The sequence below is a fragment of the Budorcas taxicolor genome, chromosome 1 (genome assembly GCF_023091745.1).
Source record: "Budorcas taxicolor isolate Tak-1 chromosome 1, Takin1.1, whole genome shotgun sequence".
Classification (NCBI taxonomy): Eukaryota; Metazoa; Chordata; class Mammalia; order Artiodactyla; family Bovidae; genus Budorcas; species Budorcas taxicolor.
The window spans coordinates 199,924,237-199,945,645 of NC_068910.1; the positions used below are offsets into that span (position 1 = coordinate 199,924,237).

At 43.3% G+C, this 21,409-nt stretch overlaps 1 protein-coding gene across 1 annotated transcript in view; it reads right to left on the bottom strand.

The window, feature by feature from the left end:
- Nucleotides 1–13,649: 13,649 nt before the first annotated feature.
- BFSP2 (beaded filament structural protein 2) overlaps nucleotides 13,650–21,409 on the bottom strand; it is a 75,464-nt gene continuing 67,704 nt past the window's right edge. Inside the window, exons 5-7 of the mRNA XM_052645656.1 lie at nucleotides 20,310–20,441; nucleotides 17,826–18,046; nucleotides 13,650–13,686 (exon numbers count right to left, since the gene is read on the bottom strand). Coding sequence (XP_052501616.1) covers nucleotides 13,650–13,686; nucleotides 17,826–18,046; nucleotides 20,310–20,441 — 390 coding nt within the window. The remainder of the gene's footprint in view (nucleotides 13,687–17,825; nucleotides 18,047–20,309; nucleotides 20,442–21,409) is intronic.

The following is a 21,409-nucleotide window of genomic DNA, read 5'->3' on the forward strand; positions in this document are numbered from 1 at the left end:
CTGAGCCACAGTCAGCTCCTGGTCTTGTTTTCTTCTAACTGTATAGACCTTCTCCTTCTTTGGCTGCAAAGAATATAATCAATGTGATTTTAGTATTGACCATATGGTGATGCCCATGTGTAGAATCTTCTCTTGTGTTGTTGGAAGAGGGTGTTTGCTATGACCAGCGTGTTCTGGTGGCAAAACTCTGTTAGCCTTTGCCCTGCTTCATGCTGTGCTCCAAGGCCAAACTTGCCTGTTACTCCAGATATTTCTTGACTTCCTGCTTGTCAGGGAAGTTGCCAAAATATGTATTTTAAAGTAATACATAATATTGTAACCAAAGAGTTGAAAACTTATGTCTATACAAAACCTGCACATGGAAGTCTAGAGAAGCTTCATTTATAATAGCCCTAAATTGAAAGCAACCAAGAATCTTTCAATGGATGAGTGGATACACAAATTGGTGTTCCATATTTCATTCGTACAGTGGAATAGTATTCAGTATTCAGTAATAAAAAGAAATGATCTATCAAGCCACAAAAAGACATGCATAAACTTTATAGTGCTAAGTGAAAGAAAGCAATCTGAAAAGTCTACACACTATATGATTCCAACTACATAACATTCTGGGAAAAGCAAAAACAGTAAAAAGATCAGTAGCTGGCAGGGGTTCCTGGAGGGGAAAGGATGAATGGGTAGAGCACAGAGTGTCTTTAGGCAGTGACACTATTCTCTATGGTACTGTTATGGTGGATACACGTCATTATACATTTGTCAAAACCCAAAGAATGTACAACACAAAGAGCAAGTCATAATGTAAATTATGGACTCCAGTTAATAATGATGCATTAGTAAGAAGGGCAATGCCAAAGTATGTTCAAACTACTGCACAAGTGCACTCATCTCACATGCTTGCGAAGTAATACTCAAAATTCTCCAAGCCAAGCTGCAACAGCACATGAATTGTGAACTTTTAGATGTTCAAGCTGGATTTAGAAAAGGCAGAGTGACTAATCAAATTGCCACCATCCATTGGATCATTGAAAAAGCAAGAGAATTCCAGAAAAACAGCTACTGCTGCTTTATAGATTATGCCAAAGCCTTTAACTGTGTAGATCACAACAAACCGTGGAAAATTCTTTTAGAGATGGGAATCCCAGACCACATTACCTGCCTCCTAAGAAGTCTGTATGCAGGTCAAGAAGCAACAGTTAGAACTGGACATGGAATAACAGACTGATTCCAAATCAGGAAAGGAGTACGCCAAGGCTGTATATTGTCACTCTGCTTATTTAACTTATATGCAGAGTACATCATGCAAATGCTGGACTAGATGAAGCACAAGCTGGAATCAAGATTGCTGGGAGAAATATCACTAACCTCAGATATGCAGATGACACCCCACTTATGGCAGAAAGTGAAGAGGAACTGAATAGCTTCTTGATGAAAGTGAAAGAGGACAGTGGAAAGGCTGGCTTAAAGCTCAACATTCAGAAAACTAAAATCATGGCCTCTGGTCCCATTGCTTTGTGGCAAACAGATAGGAAAACAATGGAAACAGTGGTGGACTTTATTTTGGGGGGCTCCAAAATCACTGCAGATGTTGACTGCAGCCATGAAATTAAAAGATGCTTTCTCCTTGGAAGAAAAGCTATGACCAACCTAGACAGCATATTAAAAAGCGAGACATAACTTTTCCAACAAAGGTCCATCTAGTCAAACTATGGTTTTCCAATAGTCATATATGGATGTGAGAGTTGGACTATAAAGAAAGCTGAGTGCTGAAGAATTGATGCTTTTGAACTGTGGTGTTGGAGGAGACTCTTGAGAGTCCCTTGGACAGCAAGGAGGTTCAACTAATCCATCCTGAAGGAAATCAGTCCTGAATATTCATTGGAAGGACTGATGCTGAAGCTGAAATTCCAATATTTGGCCACCTGATGCAAAGAACTGACTCACTGGAAAAGACCCTGATGCCGGGAAAGATTGAAGGCTGGAGAAGAGGAGGACAACAGAGGATGAGATGGTTGGATGGCATCAACGACTCGATGGACATGAATTTGAGCAATCTCTGGGAGTTGGTGATGGACAGGGTGGCCTGACGTGCTGCAGTCCATGGTGTCGCCAAGAGTCGAACAGGACGGAGTGACTGACGGAATATTGGTTCACCAGTTGTAACAAATTTACCACACTAATAATAAAAAAATAATAAAAGTTGTTAATAATAGAGAACGGCTTCCCCGATATCTCAGTTGGTTAAGAATCTGCCTGCAATGCAGGATACCCCGGTTTGATTCCTGGGTCAGGAAGATCCACTGGAGAAGAGATAGGATATACACTCCAGCATTCTTGGGCTTCCCTTGTGGCTCGGCTAGTAAAGAGTCGCCTGTAATGTGAGAGACCTGGGTTCTACCCAACCAGAGTTTAATTAAACCAGTATTAATGCATCATTATTAACTGAAGTCCGTAATTTACACTATGACTTGCCCTTTGGGTTGACAAATGTATAGTGACATGTATCCACCATAACAGTACCATAGAGAACAGTATCACCACACTAAAGACCCTCTATGCTCTACCCATCCATCCTTTCCCTCTCCTGGAACTCCTGACAACCACTGATCTTTTTACTGTCTTTCTAGAGAAAACTCTGTGTGGGACAGACAGTATACAGGAACTCTCTGTACAATCTGCTTAGTTTTTCTTTAAACCTAAAACCACTGTAAAAGATAAAGTCTACTAATTAGAAAATTTTACAAAATTTTATAAATTTTAAATAAAAAAATCTAAAATGTAAAGCTTTTGTCTCAATGTTTGTCAGTCAAAAAATTTCAAGTTATTAATATATTACAACAGATAAGTATACAAGTAATTAATAGATAAGTCTACAAGAAATTGAAGAAGTGAAGTGAAGTGAAGTGAAGTGAAGTGAAGTGGCTCAGTTGTGTCCGACTCTTTGCGACCCCATGGACTGTAGCCTACCAGGCTCCTCCCTCCACGGGATTCTCTAGGCAAGAGTACTGGAGTGAGTTGCCATTCCCTTCTCCAGGGGATTTTCCCGACCCAGGGATCGAACCCGGGTCTCCTGCATTGCAGGCAGACACTTTAACCTCTGAGCCACCAGGGAAGCCCAGGTACAAGAAATTAAAACTTTAAAATAATAATTTCTTGTAAGTTTATAGCATTTATACTTCTGAAGCTAATAAAGCTTAAAGCTGTATTAATAATTTTGGTATGGTTTATTGATCTAAAATATTAATATTGTGGAATCTGAGTGAAGGGTATGTGGGAATTCTTTGAAATTTATTCTTTTGACTTCTGTATGTCTGCAATTACGTCAAAATAAAAACTAAAAAAAAAAAAAAAATCCTCAAACATCAGACCTTGCAGCCTTATGTGTTATTGAGTTTAGTTCACAGCCAAATACTGTTTGTGTGCTGCTTCTGAAAATTTAGCTTGGCCCTTCTTTCCTTGTGGTGGCTGGTATGTAAAGTACAACATGTATCTCACTTTAGAAGGTCTATACCAACAACTCTAGACCACTGGATCCTTACAGGCTCCACCCGTGTTCTCAGGGATTATCTCCCCCATCTGGCTTACAGGGGGACCTACGTGCTGGCTCCTTGGGCCCACCAAGTCCAATTAGCATGATGAAAACCTGTGATGGATGATCTTGGTATTCTTGGGTCCTTTTTGAATACATTATGACCATGTACAGGGGAGAAGAAATGGCTTGAGGCAAGACAGGAAAGGTATTTCATTGTTCCTGCCAGAGGGACAGGATAGGATGGGAATAAAAGCATTTGCTGGGTCAGTAGTGACACACCAGGTGCCAGGGCTGAGTGGATTTGCTCCAGGGAACCTACCGCCCCTGCAATCATGCTGTGAGTCACCTCACCATTTGCTTCCTCTCTGATCCTTCTGCATGACCCACCTGACTGTGTGCTGACCACACAGGTGAGTTAGTTGCAGATAAGGTGGGAACCACTATCCTGCATCTTCAAGTCTTTGGTGGTAGCATTAAGCTCTCATGGGAAAGAGAAAAGCACTATAAGAAGGATGGCACACTGAAGGATCTTGATGAATGGTAGCCGTCATCATCATTGTCTTGTTATTGTTATTGTTTAAGGCAAAGCAGGGCCAACATTTAGATTACCACTTTCCTTTATAAGTACCATATTTCACTGGTTCTAAGGAGCACATTGTTTTAAAGTCTCTGAAATCAAGATATGATAACAGTTGATGATGTGTTACTGCTATTCAGCTGGATTAAAACTGAGCTCCTTCACATAGGCTTTCTGTTTGCTTCTGCCAGTCCCTTGTGGGCAGAGGTAGGTGTACCCAGCACCAATGAAACTAAAACTTCAAGGTTCCTCTCTTGTGTGGTTCTTCCAAGGCCCCGCAAGAGGCCTGAGTCACCGTTTCACATGATCATCTGGTTTTGTAAAATTTGTAAGAATAACATATTTCATATTCATTTTCTTAAAGATGGTCCAAATTGCATAAGCTTCAGGCTCTGGCTGAAGCTTCTCTTGTGTCATTCTGCTTGTTTTTTTTTCTTGCTAGTTCTATTTTGTATATTTCTCATTTACCCCTAAACCATGGCCTTTAATGTCTCACCTTTATCTGGGGGTCTTGTAGCAGACTTCCATTGGGAGTAGCTTTATTTCTTAGTGTTATGTTCAATAATGATGTATTTTATAATCAATGATGCCTTAAGTTCCATGAACATAGTATGTAATAGGACACCCAGGCTGGGGCCAGCTGAGGTCCAGGAGGCCAGCTGTGAAGCTGGACAGCACTGTTCCCTAGAGGTTCCTTTTGTGGTCTGGGAAGATTAGCTTCCCCTCCCTCAACTACAACTGACAGTTCAGGAGTTTCTTAAAACTCAAGAAGTATCTGGGGACTTTGAAACAAATGGCTGGTCACATATTCTTGTTTTGTGTGGGGTTGAGGAAAGGATATGAATTCAGCCCAGATGTGGGGTTCAAATCTCTCTGAGGAACTGAAATGGTTGGAGGTGAGTCTGGATGTAACTAGACTGAGGGAGAGGCTATGGGACCTCTATGAGGGAGTGAGAACTCGCAGAATGACTCAGTTGAGCAAGTAGGGGCTAGATATGAGCCTCTTTTGATTTGTTACCCCTTCCAGGGCCTGTGCAGAAAGGAGGAGAGGGATGTGGCATAAAATGAAAGACCTGTGTCACAGGAGGCCAAGCACTCTGCTAGGGAACTCCTTCCGAAAGAGCTGGCTATGAGAAGCAGTGTAGTGGAGCAGAAGGATTACCTGCAGGAAGCCTGTGAAACTGTTGGAATGACAGTCACTCAATTTATACACACTTAGGATACTCAGGGATACCCCTCTGCCAGGCACTTCAGACGTATTTGGGGAAATTAAGCAGGACTTCTCACAAATAAGCTTGCAAATATGACCTTAGTTGTTTTCAAAAGGTAGTTAAGCCCATGGTACATCCCATACACCTCTACTCAACTTTAACCTGCACTGTCCAATATGGTAGCCACTAGTCAGGTGTGTCTATTGAGCTCTTGAAATATGGATAGTGTGGCTGTGGAACTGAATTTCAAATATTATTTAATTTTAATTAAAAAATGGAAGCTAAATATAATATTTGTCCTGTAAAACTTAAAAGAAAACTTTGAAACATGTTTCATTTTTGATATTTATAGATTTAGAATTGATTTTCGATTTGTGCAATACCTTCTTAAATGTGATATTAATAATTAGACATAAGAGTGAATGGATTTACTTAACTTGAATAGGTGTAATTTTGAAGTCGACATGCTTTTGCTTCAAAGTTACATGAATTCTCCTGAAAAAGGTGAATATAAATGGTCAGTATAGTTGTAAACATCAAAGGAAAACAATTTTTTGGCCCTCAATTCAGTTATTGGAAAACTTTTAAGTGTGTTTGGAATAACTTGGGTTTGTGAGTCTTAGTTCAGTTCAGTCACTCAGTCGTGTCTGACTCTTTGCGACCCCATGAATCACAGAATGCCAGGCCTCCCTGTCCATCACCAATTTCCGGAGTTCACTCAAACTCACGTCCATCGAGTCGGTGATGCCATCCAGCCATCTCATCCTCTGTCTTCCCCTTCTCCTCCTGCCCCCAATCCCTCCCAGCATCAGAGTCTTTTCCAGTGAGTCAACTCTTCACATGAGGTGGCCAAAGTACTGGAGTTTCAGCTTTAGCATCAGTCCTTCCAAAGAACACGCAGGGCTGATCTCCTTTAGAGTGGACTGGTTGGATCTCCTTGCAATCCAAGGGACTCTCAAGAGTCTTCTCCAACACCACAGTCCAAAAGCATCAATTCTTTGGCGCTCAGCTTTCTTCACAGTCCAACTCTCACATCCATACATGACCACTGGGAAAACCATAGCCTTGACTAGATGGACCTTTGTTGGCAAAGTCATGGCTCTGCTTTTGAATATGCTATCTAGGTTGGTCATAACTTTTTTTCCAAGGAGTAAACGTCTTGTAATTTCATGGCTGCAGTCACCATCTGCAGTGATTTTGGAGCCCCCAAAAATAAAGTCTGATGCTGTTTCCACCGTCTCCCCATCTATTTGCCGTGAAGTGATGGGTCCAGATGCCATGATCTTCATTTTCTGAATGTTGAGCTTTAAGCCAACTTTTTCACTCTTCCTCTTTCACTTTCATCAAGAGGCTTTTTAGTTCCTCTTTACTTTCTGCCATAAGGGTGGTGTCATCTGCATATCTGAGGTTCTTGATATTTCTCCCGGCAATCTTGATTCCAGTTTGTGCTTCTTCCAGCCCAGTGTTTCTCATGATGTACTCTGCATATAAGTTAAATAAGCAGGGTGACAATATACAGCCTTGACATACTCCTTTTCCTATTTGGGACCAGTCTGTTGTTCCATGTCCAGTTCTAACTGTTGCTTCCTGACCTGCATATAGGTGTCTCAAGAGGCAGGTCAGGTGGTCTGGTATTCCCGTCTCTCAGAATTTTCCACAGTTTATTGTGATTCACACAATCAAAGACTTTGGCATAGTCAATAAAGCAGACGTAGATGTTTTTCTGGAACTCTCTTTCTTTTTCAATGATCCAGGAGATGTTGCCAATTTGATCTCTGGTTCCTCTGCCTCTTCTAAAACCAGCTTGAACATCTGGAAGTTCACGGTTTTCATTTTGCTGAAGCCTGGCTTGGAGAATTTTGAGCATTATTTTACTAGCGTGTGAGATGAGTGCAATTGCCAACTATAAATTTTGTGAGAGCTAAATACCGATCAAATACTTCAGATAAAAGTTTAGTATCCAAATCAAGATGGAAAAGAAGGGCAAAATATAAGCCAGATTAGAAAATTTAGTACCAAGAAAAGAATGGGAATTTTCTAATGAATAATTATAAAATATAACATCAATTACATCCTGAAATGATAGGATTTTGGATACAGCAATATTAAATAAGTCATTATCAATAACCTCAGATATGCAGATGACACCACCCTTACGGCAGAAAGTGAAGAGGAACTAAAAAGCCTCTTGATGAAAGTGAAAGAGGAAGAGTGAAAAAGCTGGCTTAAAGCTCAACATTCAGGAAACTAAGATAATGGCATCTGGTTCCAACACTTCATGGGAAAGAGATGGGGAAACAGTGGAAACAGTGTCAGATTTTATTTTTTGGGGCTCCAAAATCACTGCAGATGGTGACTGCAGTCATGAAATTAAAAGATGTTTACTCCTTGGAAGAAAAGTTATGACCAACCTAGATAGCATATTCAAAAGCAGAGCCATGACTTTGCCAACAAAGGTCCATCTAGTCAAGGCTATGGTTTTTCCTGTGGTCATGTATGGATGTGAGAGTTGGACTGTGAAGAAAGCTGAGCGCCAAAGAATTGATGCTTTTGGACTGTGGTGTTGGAGAAGACTCTTGAGAGTCCCTTGGATTGCAAGGAGATCCAACCAGTCCACTCTAAAGGAGATCAGCCCTGGGTGTTCTTTGGAAGGACTGATGCTAAAGCTGAAACTCCAGTACTTTGGTCACCTCATGCGAAGAGTTGACTCACTGGAAAAGACTCTGATGCTGGGAGGGATTGGGGGCAGGAGGAGAAGGGGAAGACAGAGGATGAGATGGCTGGATGGCATCACCGACTCGATGGACGTGAGTTTGAGTGAACTCCGGGAGATGGTGATGGACAGGGAGGCCTGGCGTGCTGCAATTCATGGGGTCGCAAAGAGTCGGACACGGCTGAGCGACTGAACTGAAGTGGAAATTAGTTTCATTGGTCCCCCACTCCCTTTTAAAAATGTGGCTCTTAAAAAATTTGAAATGACATATGTGGCCTACATCCATTTCTTTTTTTAAAACATAGCTGTATTTTTTTAAAAAGGTTATTTCTTTATCTTTGCTTGTGCTGTGTCTTCACTGTTGCAAAGGACTGTCTCTAGTTGTGGTGTGCACACTTCTCACTGAGGTGGCCTTTCTTGTTGCAGAGCACTGGCTCTAGGCACACGGGCTCAGTAGATGAGGCACATGGGTTTAGTTGCCCCGTGGCATGTGAGATCTTCCCAGACCAGGGATCAAACCCACGTCCCCTGCATTGGCAGGCAGATTTCTATCTGCTATACCACCAGGGAAGTCCTGCATTCCATTTCTATTGGACAGTGCTGATCTAGATTATCTGAAAGCAGGTCCACATTTTGTCCTTCCATATCCTCAGTGACATGTAACAGGGATACATAAATGGTTGTTGAGGAAGACGATTTAATCTTGGAGCAAGTTTTCTGTAGCTGAGCATGATGGTTGCTCAGGTAAACTGCTAAGACTGAATTCATAAAATAATGTGTAAAGCCACACTCTCACTTTCCCAGGAGAGCTTATTACTCTCCATGTTTCTCTAACATCTTATCTTTTGGTCACCACTAGCTAAATGATGAAATGTTGAATCTACCATTGATCTATTGATTCCTGCCCCACCACTGCCCCTTGATTTCTTCAAGCATCTGTAGCATCACTGATTATTATGAAGGGAGTTGGCAGTAACTTGTCTCTAGTCAGGTTTGCCAAGAAGGCTTTTGAGTTTGAAACTGTGAACCTCATTCATGCATTTCCTGTTCAGGCCCTCAGTAAGAAATTCAGCTGCACAAAACAATATATACCTATGATTTGTCCAAAGAAGTTAGGTAGTTTGTTGCTTATCCACTTTATGAAGCCTCTTCCCCTAAAATTCAACATGGCTTGAAAAAAAAAATTATTTATTTGGTTGCACTGGGTGTTTGTTGCTGTGAATGGCCAATGAGTGGGTGCTCTTCGCTAGTTATTGGGCACTGGCTTCTTATTGCAGGGGCTTCTCTTGTTGTGGAATACAGACTCAGTAGTTGTGGTGTGCAGGCTTAGTTGCCGTGTGGCATGTGGAATCTTCCTGGAGCAGGGATTGAACTCGTCCCCTGCACTGAGGTGAATTCTTAACTACTAGAACACCAGGGAAGTTCTCAACATGGCTTTTGTGTCCAATCCTAGTATTGCACTGAAAGCCTGACTCTCTGTGATGTGAATTGCCTTTCCCTTTCAAGAGGAGCTGGAGAAAATGGAATATTTTCTCTTATGCTTGACAGGGACAAGTGGGTTTTCTGTTGACACTGCAACACAGCACATCTATGGTGGGATCTACTCTGGTTCCTGCTCAACCTATTGTTCAAAATAACCAGTCTATATGATCTAATTAAGCCAGTCACTTCAGCAGAGAAAATAGTTTGCTTTATTTCATCACTCAATGAGCAGATTAATTTCTTGAACATGACTGGAACTGCTGTGCTGCTGTGTCAGGAGACTGAATTTTCAATCAAGACTGGGCAAGGACATGCCCTGGATCACCTTTTCCCCTTCTCCTGTGTGGCAATATCCAAGCTAGAAATGCTGGACAAACCTTCATATATAATTTAAGGTCAGATACTATGTGGGGAATATGAAGTATGGAGTGTTTTTGTCTGATATGATTAGGGCTGCCAGATAATGTTTTGGTAGAAGTATGTCTCATGCAATATGTGGGACATATCATACTTCTATTAAAAATTATTCATTATTTGTATGAAATTCAGATTTACCTGTAGGAGAAGGCAATGGCAACACACTCCAGTACTCTTGCCTGGAGAATCCCATGGATGGAGGAGCCTGGTAGGCTGTGGTCCATGGGGTCACGAAGAGTCAGACACGACTGAGTGACTTCACTTTCACTTTTCACTTTCACGCATTGGAGAAGGAAATGGCAACTCCCTCCAGTGTTCTTGCCTGGAGAATCCCAGGGACAGTGGAGCCTGATGGGCTGCCGTCTATGGGGTCACACAGAGTCAGACACGACTGAAGCGACTTAGCAGCAGCAGCAGATTTACCTAGGCATCCTATATTTTTATTCACTAAGTCCAGCAACTCCAGATAAAATGCTAGAATGGCCCCAAAGAGGTACCATTTCTTTTACCATTTCTCAAACAAAAAGGTGATGTGTTTAAGAAAGGATATCTGTAGCACAATAGTATCAGAAACAAATAGTTAGGAATGAGTTTAGCCGGGGAGGGGAAAGATCTCTACACTGAAAACCATAAGACATTGATGAAAGAAATTAAACAAGATACAAATAAATGGAAAGGTATTCTTTGTTCATGGATTGAAAGAATTAATATTGTTAAAATGTCTATTCTACTCCAAACCATCTAGAAATTTAATGCAGTTTGTATCAAGATTCCAATGGTTCTTTTAACAGAAATAGAAAAAACAGTTCTAAAATTTACATGGAACCACAAAAGACCATGAATTTGCAAAAACAATCCTGAGAAAGCAGAACAAAGAGAGAAGCATAACACTTCCTGATTTCAAGCTATATTATCAAATTATAGTAATTAAACTGTATAATATTGGCATAAACTAGTTACACAGATCAATGCAACAGAACTGAGAGCCCAGAAATAAACTCAGGCATATATGGTCAACTAATATTTGACAAGGGAGTCAAGAATATTCAATGAAGAAAACACAGTCTCTTCAATAACTGAGAAAATTGGATATCACATAAAGAATGAAACTTGACCCCTTATCTTATACTACTCACAAAAATTAACTCAAAATGGATTAAAGACCTAAATGTAAGATGAGAACTCATACAATTCCTTGAAGAAAACATAGGAAAAAAGGCTCTTTGACATGGGTCTTGACAAACGACTTTTTGGATATGACACCTAAAGCACGAGCAACAAAATAAAAAGTAAACAAGTAAGATGACATCAAACTAGAAAGCTTCTGCCCAGCAGAAACAAACAAACAAAAGCCAACAAAAGACAAGCTATGGATGGGGAAAGCATATTTGTAAACTATACATCTACTAAGAGGTTAATACCCAAATTATAATGAAGAAAACTGACCATTTCCAGTCCTGGGGTCACTGCTGAGTTTTCCAAATTTGCTGGCATATTGAGTGCAGCACTTTCACAGCATCATCTTTTAGGATTTGAAATAGCTCAACAGGAATTCCATCATCTCCACTAGCTTTGTTCGGAGTGATGCTTCCTAAGGCTCACTTGACTTCACATTGCAGGATGCCTGGCTCTAGGCAGGTGATCATACCATCATGGTTATGAGTCATGAAGATCTTTTTTCTAGCCACAGAACTGGAAAAGCTCAGTTTTCATTCCAATCCCAAAGAAAGGCAATGCCAAAGAATGTTTAAACTACCACACAATTGCACTCATCTCACACACTAGCAAAGTAATGCTCAAAATTCTCCAAGTGAGGCTTCAACAGTACGTGAACTGGGAACTTCCAGATGGTCAAGCAGTATTTAGGAACCAGAGGAACCACAGGGACCAGAGATCAAATTGGCAACATCTGCTGGATCATTGAAAAAGCAAGAGAGTTCCAGATAAACATCTACTTCTGTTTAATTGACTATGCCAAAGTCTTTGTGTGGATCACAACAAACTGTGGAAAATTCTTCAAGAGATAGGAATACCAGACCACATTACCTGCCTCCTGAGAAATCTGTATGCAGGTCAGGAAGCAACAGTTAGAACCGGACATGGAACAACAGACTGGTTCCAAATCAGGAAAGGAGTATGTCAAGGCTGTATATTGTCACCTTGCTTATTTAACTTATATGCAGAGTACATCATGCAAATGCTGGGCTGGATGAAGCACAAGCTGGAATCAAGATTGCCAGGAGAAGTATCAATAATCTCAGATATGCAGATGACACCATCCTTATGGCAGAAAGTGAAGAAGAACTAAAGAGCTTCTTGATGAAAATGAAAGAGGAGAGTGAAAAAATTGGCTTAAAACTCAACATTCAGAAAACAAAGATCATGGCATCTGGTCCCATCACTTCATGGCAAATAGATGGGGAAACAATGGAAACAGTGACAGATTTTTTTTTTTGGAGGGGGGGCGGTGCTCCAAAATCACTGCAGGTGGTGACTGCAGCCATGAAATTAAGATGTTTGCTCCTTGGAAGAAAAGTTATGACCAACCTAGACAGCATATTAAAAAGCAGAGACATTACTTTGTCAACAAAGGTCAGTCTAGTCAAAGCTATGGTTTTTCCAGTAGTCATGTATGGGTGTGAGAGTTGGACTATAAAGAAAGCTGAGTGCCGAAGAATTGATGCTTTTGTACTGTGGTGTTGGAGGAGACTCTTAAAAGTCCCTTAGACTGCAAAGAGATCCAACCAGTCCATCCTAAAGGAAATCAGTCCTGTTTATTTATTGGAAAAACTGATGCTGAAGCTGAAACTCCAATACTTTGGCCACCTGATGCGAAGAGCTGACTCACTGAAAAAGACTCTGATGCTGGGAAAGATTGAAGGCAGGAGGAGAAGGAGGCAACAAGGATGAGATGGTTGGATGGCATTACAGACTGGATGGACATGAGTTTGAATAAATTACTGGAGTTGGTGATGCACAGGGAGACCTGGCGTGCAGCAATCCATGGGGTTGCCAAACGACTGAGTGACTGAACTGAACTGATATAAAGATAATGGATGTTAACTTATTGTGGTAATCATTCACAATATATCAAATCATTACGCTATATACTTTAAACTTACATGGTGTTGCACATCAGTTTTATCTCAATAAATCTGGAAAAACTATTTATGTGCTATATGGACATAATCAGAGACCAGCATGGTGTTTGGTGATTCCTGCTGAATCATCTTACTGAAACCAACAGAGGTCAGATCTGAGTGTCTGTGTTCACGTTTTCTGTGATAAACTGAGCTCTGTTAAAGGGGTTGTGCAAATTGCAATGTGCTGCTCTGCCTGCTTGGCTTTGTTTCCCCTTTTATGTGCCTATATGAACTTCCCAGTGAGATTGTAAACCCAACAGGGCAGAAACTGTGTCTTCTTTTTACTGGGATCCCCAAAGTCCAACAAAATGTCTGGGTACCAGCAGATGTTTAGAAGTGTGATACATGATAATGAAAGGGAGACTTACCTTGGTCTGAAATCCAACAGATAGTCTAACAATCTCAGTGGGAGTTTTGTGCCCCAGGCGCCAGGCCAGACGTCAGTGGAGAAACCTGATCTGGAAATAGAGCTCGTCTGCGCTTCCGGAGGAGTCTGTCGAAAGCCCTTCTCTCCTTTGCCCCAGAACAAGTGCTCCATCCTTGAGGCCAACACAAGCAACAGCCTCCCTGCCACCTGTCAGTGAATTGCTGCCAGAGTGTAATTGTACCGGATGCTGTGAGAGGAAGCCTGAATTACAGGAGGCTTCAGCAGGGCCAACAGTGCCTTTTCTTACCTGTTAATGAAGCCTCATTAGAGACAGCAAGAAACCGTGCTGAGAACTGGAAGCACTAGTCTGCTGGGCTCGCCTTGCCAAAGGATGATTAACTTAATGATTTACGGCAGCTGCTCTTTGAGACTACAGAGCTGAGGAGACTGAGTGTGTGCGGCCGGCACAGTGTGCTGTCTACTGGAAGCTCAGGAGGGTGTACAAATCCATTCTCCCCTCGCTTTCAGGTTCTGGGAAATGCACAGCCATTCAGATCCAGAAGTACCTCATTCTGATGGCCGGCCTTCTGAGACTCTCCAGCTGTGTTTAAGTTAGGGATTTAGATCATGGCTGGGGAACAAAAATTCACCATAATAAGTAAAAAAGAAAAGCAGAGCCCAGTGAACGGGCATTCTGTAAAGTTGGCTGCACACTCTTCTGGGGAGGCCCTGGTACCCATGGCTTCAGTCACGGGCACCCCTGGGTGTGCAGCTATGGAGGGGATTGGTGCTTTCTGAAATGCAGCTGTAGGTGGTGTCTTGACTATTTCTGTGCTTCAGACAACAAAGGGAATCATGCAAATATGCCATGCAAACTAAATAGCTGTCCTGCCCACCTGACTTAGTAATACAATTCCTTTGATCCTGGGAGCCGAAAGGGAAACCAGTTGGAGTGATTTCAACCAGGCGATCCGCCATGTCTTACCTCGCTTCTCTTTCTAACTTTCTTAAAGGTAAATAAGATTCCATTTGTTTATGTTGACCTTGGCTATTTGGAAGCCCAGGAACTGAAGGAGGGGGTCTTCAAATGTGCCCATGTTGGACACACTGCCCTGTCTGGATTAGCTGCTTATGTGAGGACAGAGACTCAGCTTGGATCATTTTTTAACTTTGGTCTGTAATTCTGTGTGACAGGTGTGCTGATAGGAGCTTGGGGGAGGAATTAAGAAATTAAGTCTGGGCTGTGTGTGTGTGGTTTTGGAGGCACTGAGAGCCTGTGCTAGGACACAGGTGGTGGTTTCAGTTTTAATCAGGCAGGGGCGTCTCGAATGGGTAGGCGGCAGATTCATGAACTATATTTGGCTGGCCTGAGCCCTGAGAGGGCTGGGGAAGGACCCTGGAAGAATGTTCTGAGGCTGCAAGTGTAGGCAGCCACAATCACAACCTAATTCGTCTCCCACAGATTTAAACTGAAGTTCCCTTTAAACTGATTGAGAGAGGTGCTCTGCCAACAGCAGTGAAATGTGGGTGTCTGCGTATAACTATTCATGCAGAGCACACTAAAGACACCTGAATGCTCTGTGATCATGCTACATGCTGACCCCCTCTAGCAAGAATATTGTTTTTTTCCCCCAATGGTGGCAATCTGGTATGCTGAGCACAACTCTCACCCCAGAAGCACATTTATGTTGATAAACCCATGAGCAGCTGACCCTTGAATAATGAGGAAGATGGCATCATGCTCCAGGACCCTTCTAGAAGCCTTTAAGAATGGCCCCATGAGGGAAGGCCAGGTAGGTAAAGTGATATCCATCTCTATCTGATAGTGGGTTGAACAAGGTGGGCAGACTGGAAGCCACACACAAAGCATTTATTTGAGAGGGGCAAGGGAGGTTGCTCGAGCTACAGACTACTTGAATTAAGGCAGCAGGACCCTCTCCTCTTCCAGGAAGCTTTTCAGCTCAAGCTGAACCAACCAGGAAATCCAGCTTGGGGTGGGCAGTGGGAAGGGTGAGGGGAGATGGGGGTTGGGGGTGTAAGGGGGTGGGGGTGGGAATTCCTCAGGGAACTTCGTTGGTCACTTGGTGAGGAAGCCAGCATTTTCTTCATGAAAAATGGGTATTTCTCCATTAGCTGAAACAAACAAAACCCCAAAAACACACCTGAGTGAGAAAAGCCATGGATGATGAAAATTAGTAAAGACATCACAATAGGATTATAGGAAAGGTAGATGTTTCACAGAAAGAATTTGGCCTTTGGAACAAGACAGTTTGAGTTTCAACTCCTACCTCCACGGTTATTAGCTGTGTGACCTTGGGTAAATGCCTTAAGCTGTCTTTGATTTTGTTTCCTGTCTGTAAAATGGGGATAATGATGTGGTTCTGGCAGAGTTTTGAGGGGAAATGAAGATAGCGTAGAGCTTGAGACTGTGCTGGCACATAGCAGGCACTCACTGGATGGAGTTCTTGAAGTAAATTTAACCTATCTTGTTACTTTTGTGTTTCAGTTATTCATACGCACCTGAAAAAATTAGCTTTGTTACAAACATCTAGCTTTTATAATCAACAGAAATCAATCCAATAAAAAGACAGATGGAAACAGGAGCTGGATGCCATGTTTTTCGTTTGAAAGGAATGAGTGTTAGGTTGCTTCCTGGCCCTCTCACCTTCTAAGAAGGGGATGGCACAGACCACAGTGAGAGCCCAGGACACCTGGGATCCAGCTCTGCCACCCTGTGGGACCATGGGAAAATCTTTTTCTGCTCTGGACTTCTTATTCTCTCTGGAATCATGAGCCATTGTACTACATAATCAACAAGTCATCTCTTAGCCCTGCTATTCTATTTCTCATTCAATGTGTGCCATAGAATGGACCTTGGAGGGCATGAAGATACAGAATTATGATGAAAGAAAGGCTTGAATTTCCTTAAAGAATTGGCAAGGAAGCTGAGCCCCAAGCCTCATGCCTATGCTTCAGGGTGTCCTTACCCATTAAAAAAGTACTGCTATATGCATATGTATGTGCATGGTGTATATGTATATATACCACACATATGAATATATGTGTGTTATATATGTATAGGTACCACATAGACACATAAATGTATATATACCACATACACATATATATGTACATTGACGTACACATGTCATTCCCAACCTCTCACCTCTGTCCACTATGGAGGCTGGAAAAGCCAAATAGTTGCTTTCCCAGCTTCCCTTGCAGGTAGGTCTAATCATGTGAGCAGACTCTGGTTAATGAGATAAAAGAGAAAGTCTTTTATGGGTTGCCATTGCCTTCTCCACATGAGCAGCCTAGCCTACCTCATTTGTGAAACTTTCAGGTGAACATGGTTTATGCCCTTGCTGCTCAAAGTGTGGTCTGTGGACCAGCAGTACAGGCATCACCTGAGAGTTCTGTCAGAAATGCAGAGTCTCAGGTCCTGTCTCAGACTTACAGAAGCAGAATTTGCATTTTTAAAAAGATGCCCAGGCTTGGCATGTTTCAGGAGTGTTGGTTTATAGCTTCATTAATAAGGACTTACTACATGCAATGGCACCCCACTCCAGTACCCTTTCCTGGAAAATCCCATCAATGGAGGAGCCTGGTGGGCTGCAGTCCATGGGGTCGCTACAAGTCAGACATGACTGAGCGACTTCACTTTCACTTTTCACTTTCAAGCATTGGAAAAGGAAATGGCAACCCACTCCAGTGTTCTTGCCTGGAGAATCCCAGGTATGGGGGAGACTGGTGGGCTGCCGTCTATGGGGTCACACAGAGTCGGACACGACTGAAGCGACTTAGCAGCAGCAGCAGCAACATGCAGCAGAAAGCATTGCTAACAGCTACCATGTAGTATGAGTTAAGTGTGAACCATATAGGTGTGTCTATAGGTGTGTGTCTATATGTCTGTATACATGAATAGATACTGACATCCACACATATATTTATACACACATAAGTATATACTATATATTCATCTATATATTGTGTTGTTGTTTAGTTGCTAAGTTGTGTCTGACTCTTTGCAAACCCATGGACTGTACCCCCAGTCTCCTCTGTCCATGGGATTTTCCAGGCAAGAATTCTGGAGTTGGTTGCCATTTCCTTCTCCAGGAGATCTTGCCCACCCAGGGATCCAACACTTGTCTCCTCCTTGGCAGGTGGATTCTTTACCACTGAGCTACCAGGGAAGACAAAAACTATGTACATATGAATGGAAAAATCCTGGGAGGACAGTCAGGCTGTGGGAGTTGAGGGGGTGTGCTGGGAGGTGATTTCTCCTTTTTACATTAATTACTTCAATAGTATTTGAGAAAATGTTTAATCGAAACCTATGAGTACCTACCCCTCTCCTAAGCAGAGCAAAGCTGAGCAGAGACGCACCTGCTCTCCTCGCGGTCCAGCAGCGCGTGGTAGGATGCCACGTCCCGCTGCAGCTGGCATTTGTGCGACAGCAGGTGCTCCCGGGCCTGCAGCTGCTGCTCCGCCTCCGCGCGCATCTCCCTGAGCTCCGCCTCCAGCCTGCTGACCACCGCTCCCAGGTTCTGCAGCTCGATGTCGTGCCAGTGCTTGGCGTCGTGCAGGGTGTTCTCCAGGCCTCGCTTCTGCAAGAGAGGGAACGCGGGCCAAGCCTGAGGCCGACGGACAGGCCCTGGGAAGAGGGAGGCGGGCAGAGCAGTGGGAGGGGCTGGCCTCGGCCTGGTCTGTCCGTTTCTCCCAGGACGGTTACCTTGACCGACGGAGGTAGCTCACTGGGGAAGTAATGAATCCTCCTGGGGGAGGCCAGAGTCTCGTTTAGTCTAATTCACTGGTCCTTCCTATGGGGGTGGAGGTGGAGAGGGAGAGGAGGAAGAAAAAGAGGGGAGGAAGACCAGAAGGGAGGGCCTAGGAGAAAGAATGATGAGAGAAAATAGAGGGAGATGAGTGAGAGAAGGAGAGAGAGGAAAGGAGAGAGAAATACACACACACACATACACACACACACAGACACACACAGAGAAATACACACACACACACGAAAGGAGAGAGAAACACATACATACACACACACACACACACACACACACACACACACACACACACACAGAGGAGGCAGTCCGTAGGTGTTTCTTCAAAGAAATTTTGCAGTCTTCTCCCTGAACTGCCTCCAAGCCCTTTTGCTCCTGACTGCTCACGCTCTGGGCCCCTTCCTTCCTCTGTGAACCCCTACTCACTGTCCTGCTGGGAGGCTGTCTCCTCCTGCACGCTTCCCACATTCCACAGTCAGAAATAGTGTCTCTGGTCTCTATACCCTCAGCATGTCTTTCTTAGTGTTTGGGTAGCACACTGGGCTAGTTCTTCCCCAGCAGCCGCTTCGCCCTACCCTTAGCCCGTCTCTCTCTGAGCTGAGCTGCACCGGTTGGTCTCTACCAGACTCACGACTTGGTCACTCCTGTGTTGATGTGTCCAGCACAGATGTCTCCCTACCCAAGCAGACTTGCTACTGAGGTTCTTCCTAGAAATATACACAGGTTGTGGGCACCTCAAATCAAGGTGTTCAAAATGAAGCCTTTGGCTTCCTTCCAAACCTGCTGGCCCCTCCTCTCCTGTGCTCCAGCTGGTGAACTCAACAGGAGCTAGAAACTAGGGAAAGATATGCCCCTGATCCTGCTTCCCTCCCAAATTCAATTATCAGAGTCCTGCCTCTTGTATATTCTGAAACATTTTCCCATTTGTGCCCCCTCTGCTCCAGCCACCAATACCCTGGATGGATGCTTATCGCCTCTCATCTGGAGGAACCTCCGTGGCCTCCCAGCTCATTTCCTCTGACTGTAGTTCCTCCTCCTCTGCACCACAGCGCCCCACCACCACCACCCCACTGCTAACAGCAGCCACTGTGTGCTGTCTAAAGCCCAAATCTGCTTGTATCCCCCTCCTCCTCACCTGGCTACTCCTATTTACCCCATGTCCAAGATCAGGGGTCACCTTTCTTAGGAAACCTCTTGTGCCTGCCACCACCAGGCTGGATTAGGGGGTCCCTTCTCTGGGTTTCACAGCTTCCCAAGCACACACGTGCCCTTGAAGTGGGCTGAGCTTCTTAGGGGCATGTCTCCTCTATCAGATGCTGAGCTCCTTAAGAGCAGGAACCTGGTCTCTATAACCCCAGAGATAAGATAGGACCGGATACAGAGCAGGTGTGTGTGTGTGTGTTGCCTAGATAACAGCACTTGTATTATGGTTACACTTACTGTCCTATCTCCCCACTAGACTGAAACTTTCTTCTCATCTTCCCATATACCAAGCCCTGCAAACTGAAGGGCTTTACTGACCAGTAAACACCTTTAAAAAATGGTATGCATCTTTAACAGTTTTTAGTAGTTCTAATTATGTAGTCCTATAATTTAGAATCTGGCTTTTTATATGACACATAAGAAACAAATATCTTTCTAAATTGGACTGAGTCTTGTTGAAACAAGTTTCTGTACTCTCTTTTGACTATTGTGACTGAAATGGAAGATTCTTGCTCAAGACGTCATCTTGAATCATGACTACTGTTAAGCAGAGGCTACCATATTATCTTATTTAAATCTTCCTAACTTTACAGGATATGAGAATGTTGAGTCAGATTCCCATCCTAGGTATGTCTACAGGTGGCAAAATGTGATTAGTAGAAATAAATATAGATCAGTGTCTGATTTGGTTGTTATTTGCTGGTAAGATCTGGGGTGCTAACTCTAACTACTACGCTTGGCATTCAGTATCAGATGATCCTTTGCAGGCCTCAAAACTCTCATGAGCTGTGAGATGGGAAACCCATATGACTACAGTTAGACAGTCGAGAGTTAAACTTGACACAGAAAAGGCCAGGACTGTTCCTGGCCTACTCACCAGAGCTCGTAAGGACTCCGTCTCAGCCTGCAGGCTCTGGATTTGGCAGGAAGTGTTGTGCAACTCCACCCTGAGGGCTGCAGCCAGCTTCTCTTCCTGGGTCTGGGCCCTGCGAGCCAGTTCCGCCTGTTGCTGTGGAGAGTCAGGAGTGAGCGGAGGAGCCACAGCCTGAAGCCGTCGTTCCCTCTCACCCTCTTGGAAACAGCCATTTGACTTAAAAATCACTTTTTTTTTTTTAATAGGTGCTCACATGAACTTGTATTCCAACGCTTAAGTAATTTGATCATATAATGCTTGCAAATAGAATAAAATACAAAAGATCTTCTAAAGGATATATAGTAGAAAGTCACCTTTTCTTCCTGTGCCCTAATTACTTCACTGTGTTTCTAGTTTCTTATATCTCCTACCAGAGCTATTTCGTTCATTTATAAACAGCTGCACATGAGCACCCCTCCTTGCTTTGGTACTTAATACATTTTTAGAAACTATTCTATAGCAGTGCATGCAGATCAATTACATTCTTTTTAAGGGTTGCATGATATTACCTTGCTTGGAAGTACTGTGATTATTTGGAAGTTTCCTACTGATTGACACTTAGCTTGTTTCCAGTCTTGGCCTGTTATGAACAATGACGCAATCCCTCATTTTCCATACATGGGGGGATCTTTGAGGGGTAAACTGCTGAGTCAAAAACATAGGCATTTCAGACTTCTCTGGTGGCTCAGCGATTAACAATCTGCCTGCCAACGCAGGGGACACAGGTTCAGTTCCTGGTCTGGGAAGATTCCACATGTTGGGGAGCAACCAAGCCTATGCACCGTAACTACTGGAGCCCTTGTGCTCTAGGGCCTGCAAGTCACATGCTGCAGCTACTGAAGTCTGTGTGCCTAGAGCCCATGCTTAGCAACAAGAGATGCCCCTGCAAAGATAAGGTGGTGCACCGCAAAGAAGGGTAGCTGCAACTTGCCACAACTACAGAAAGCCTGTGTGCAGCAAAGAAGATCCAATGCACCCCCCCCAAATTAATTAATAATAAAAACCCCAGTGCTAAGGGGTCATCAGGAAGGATTATATAAAAAAAAATGTAGGCGTTGTAACCA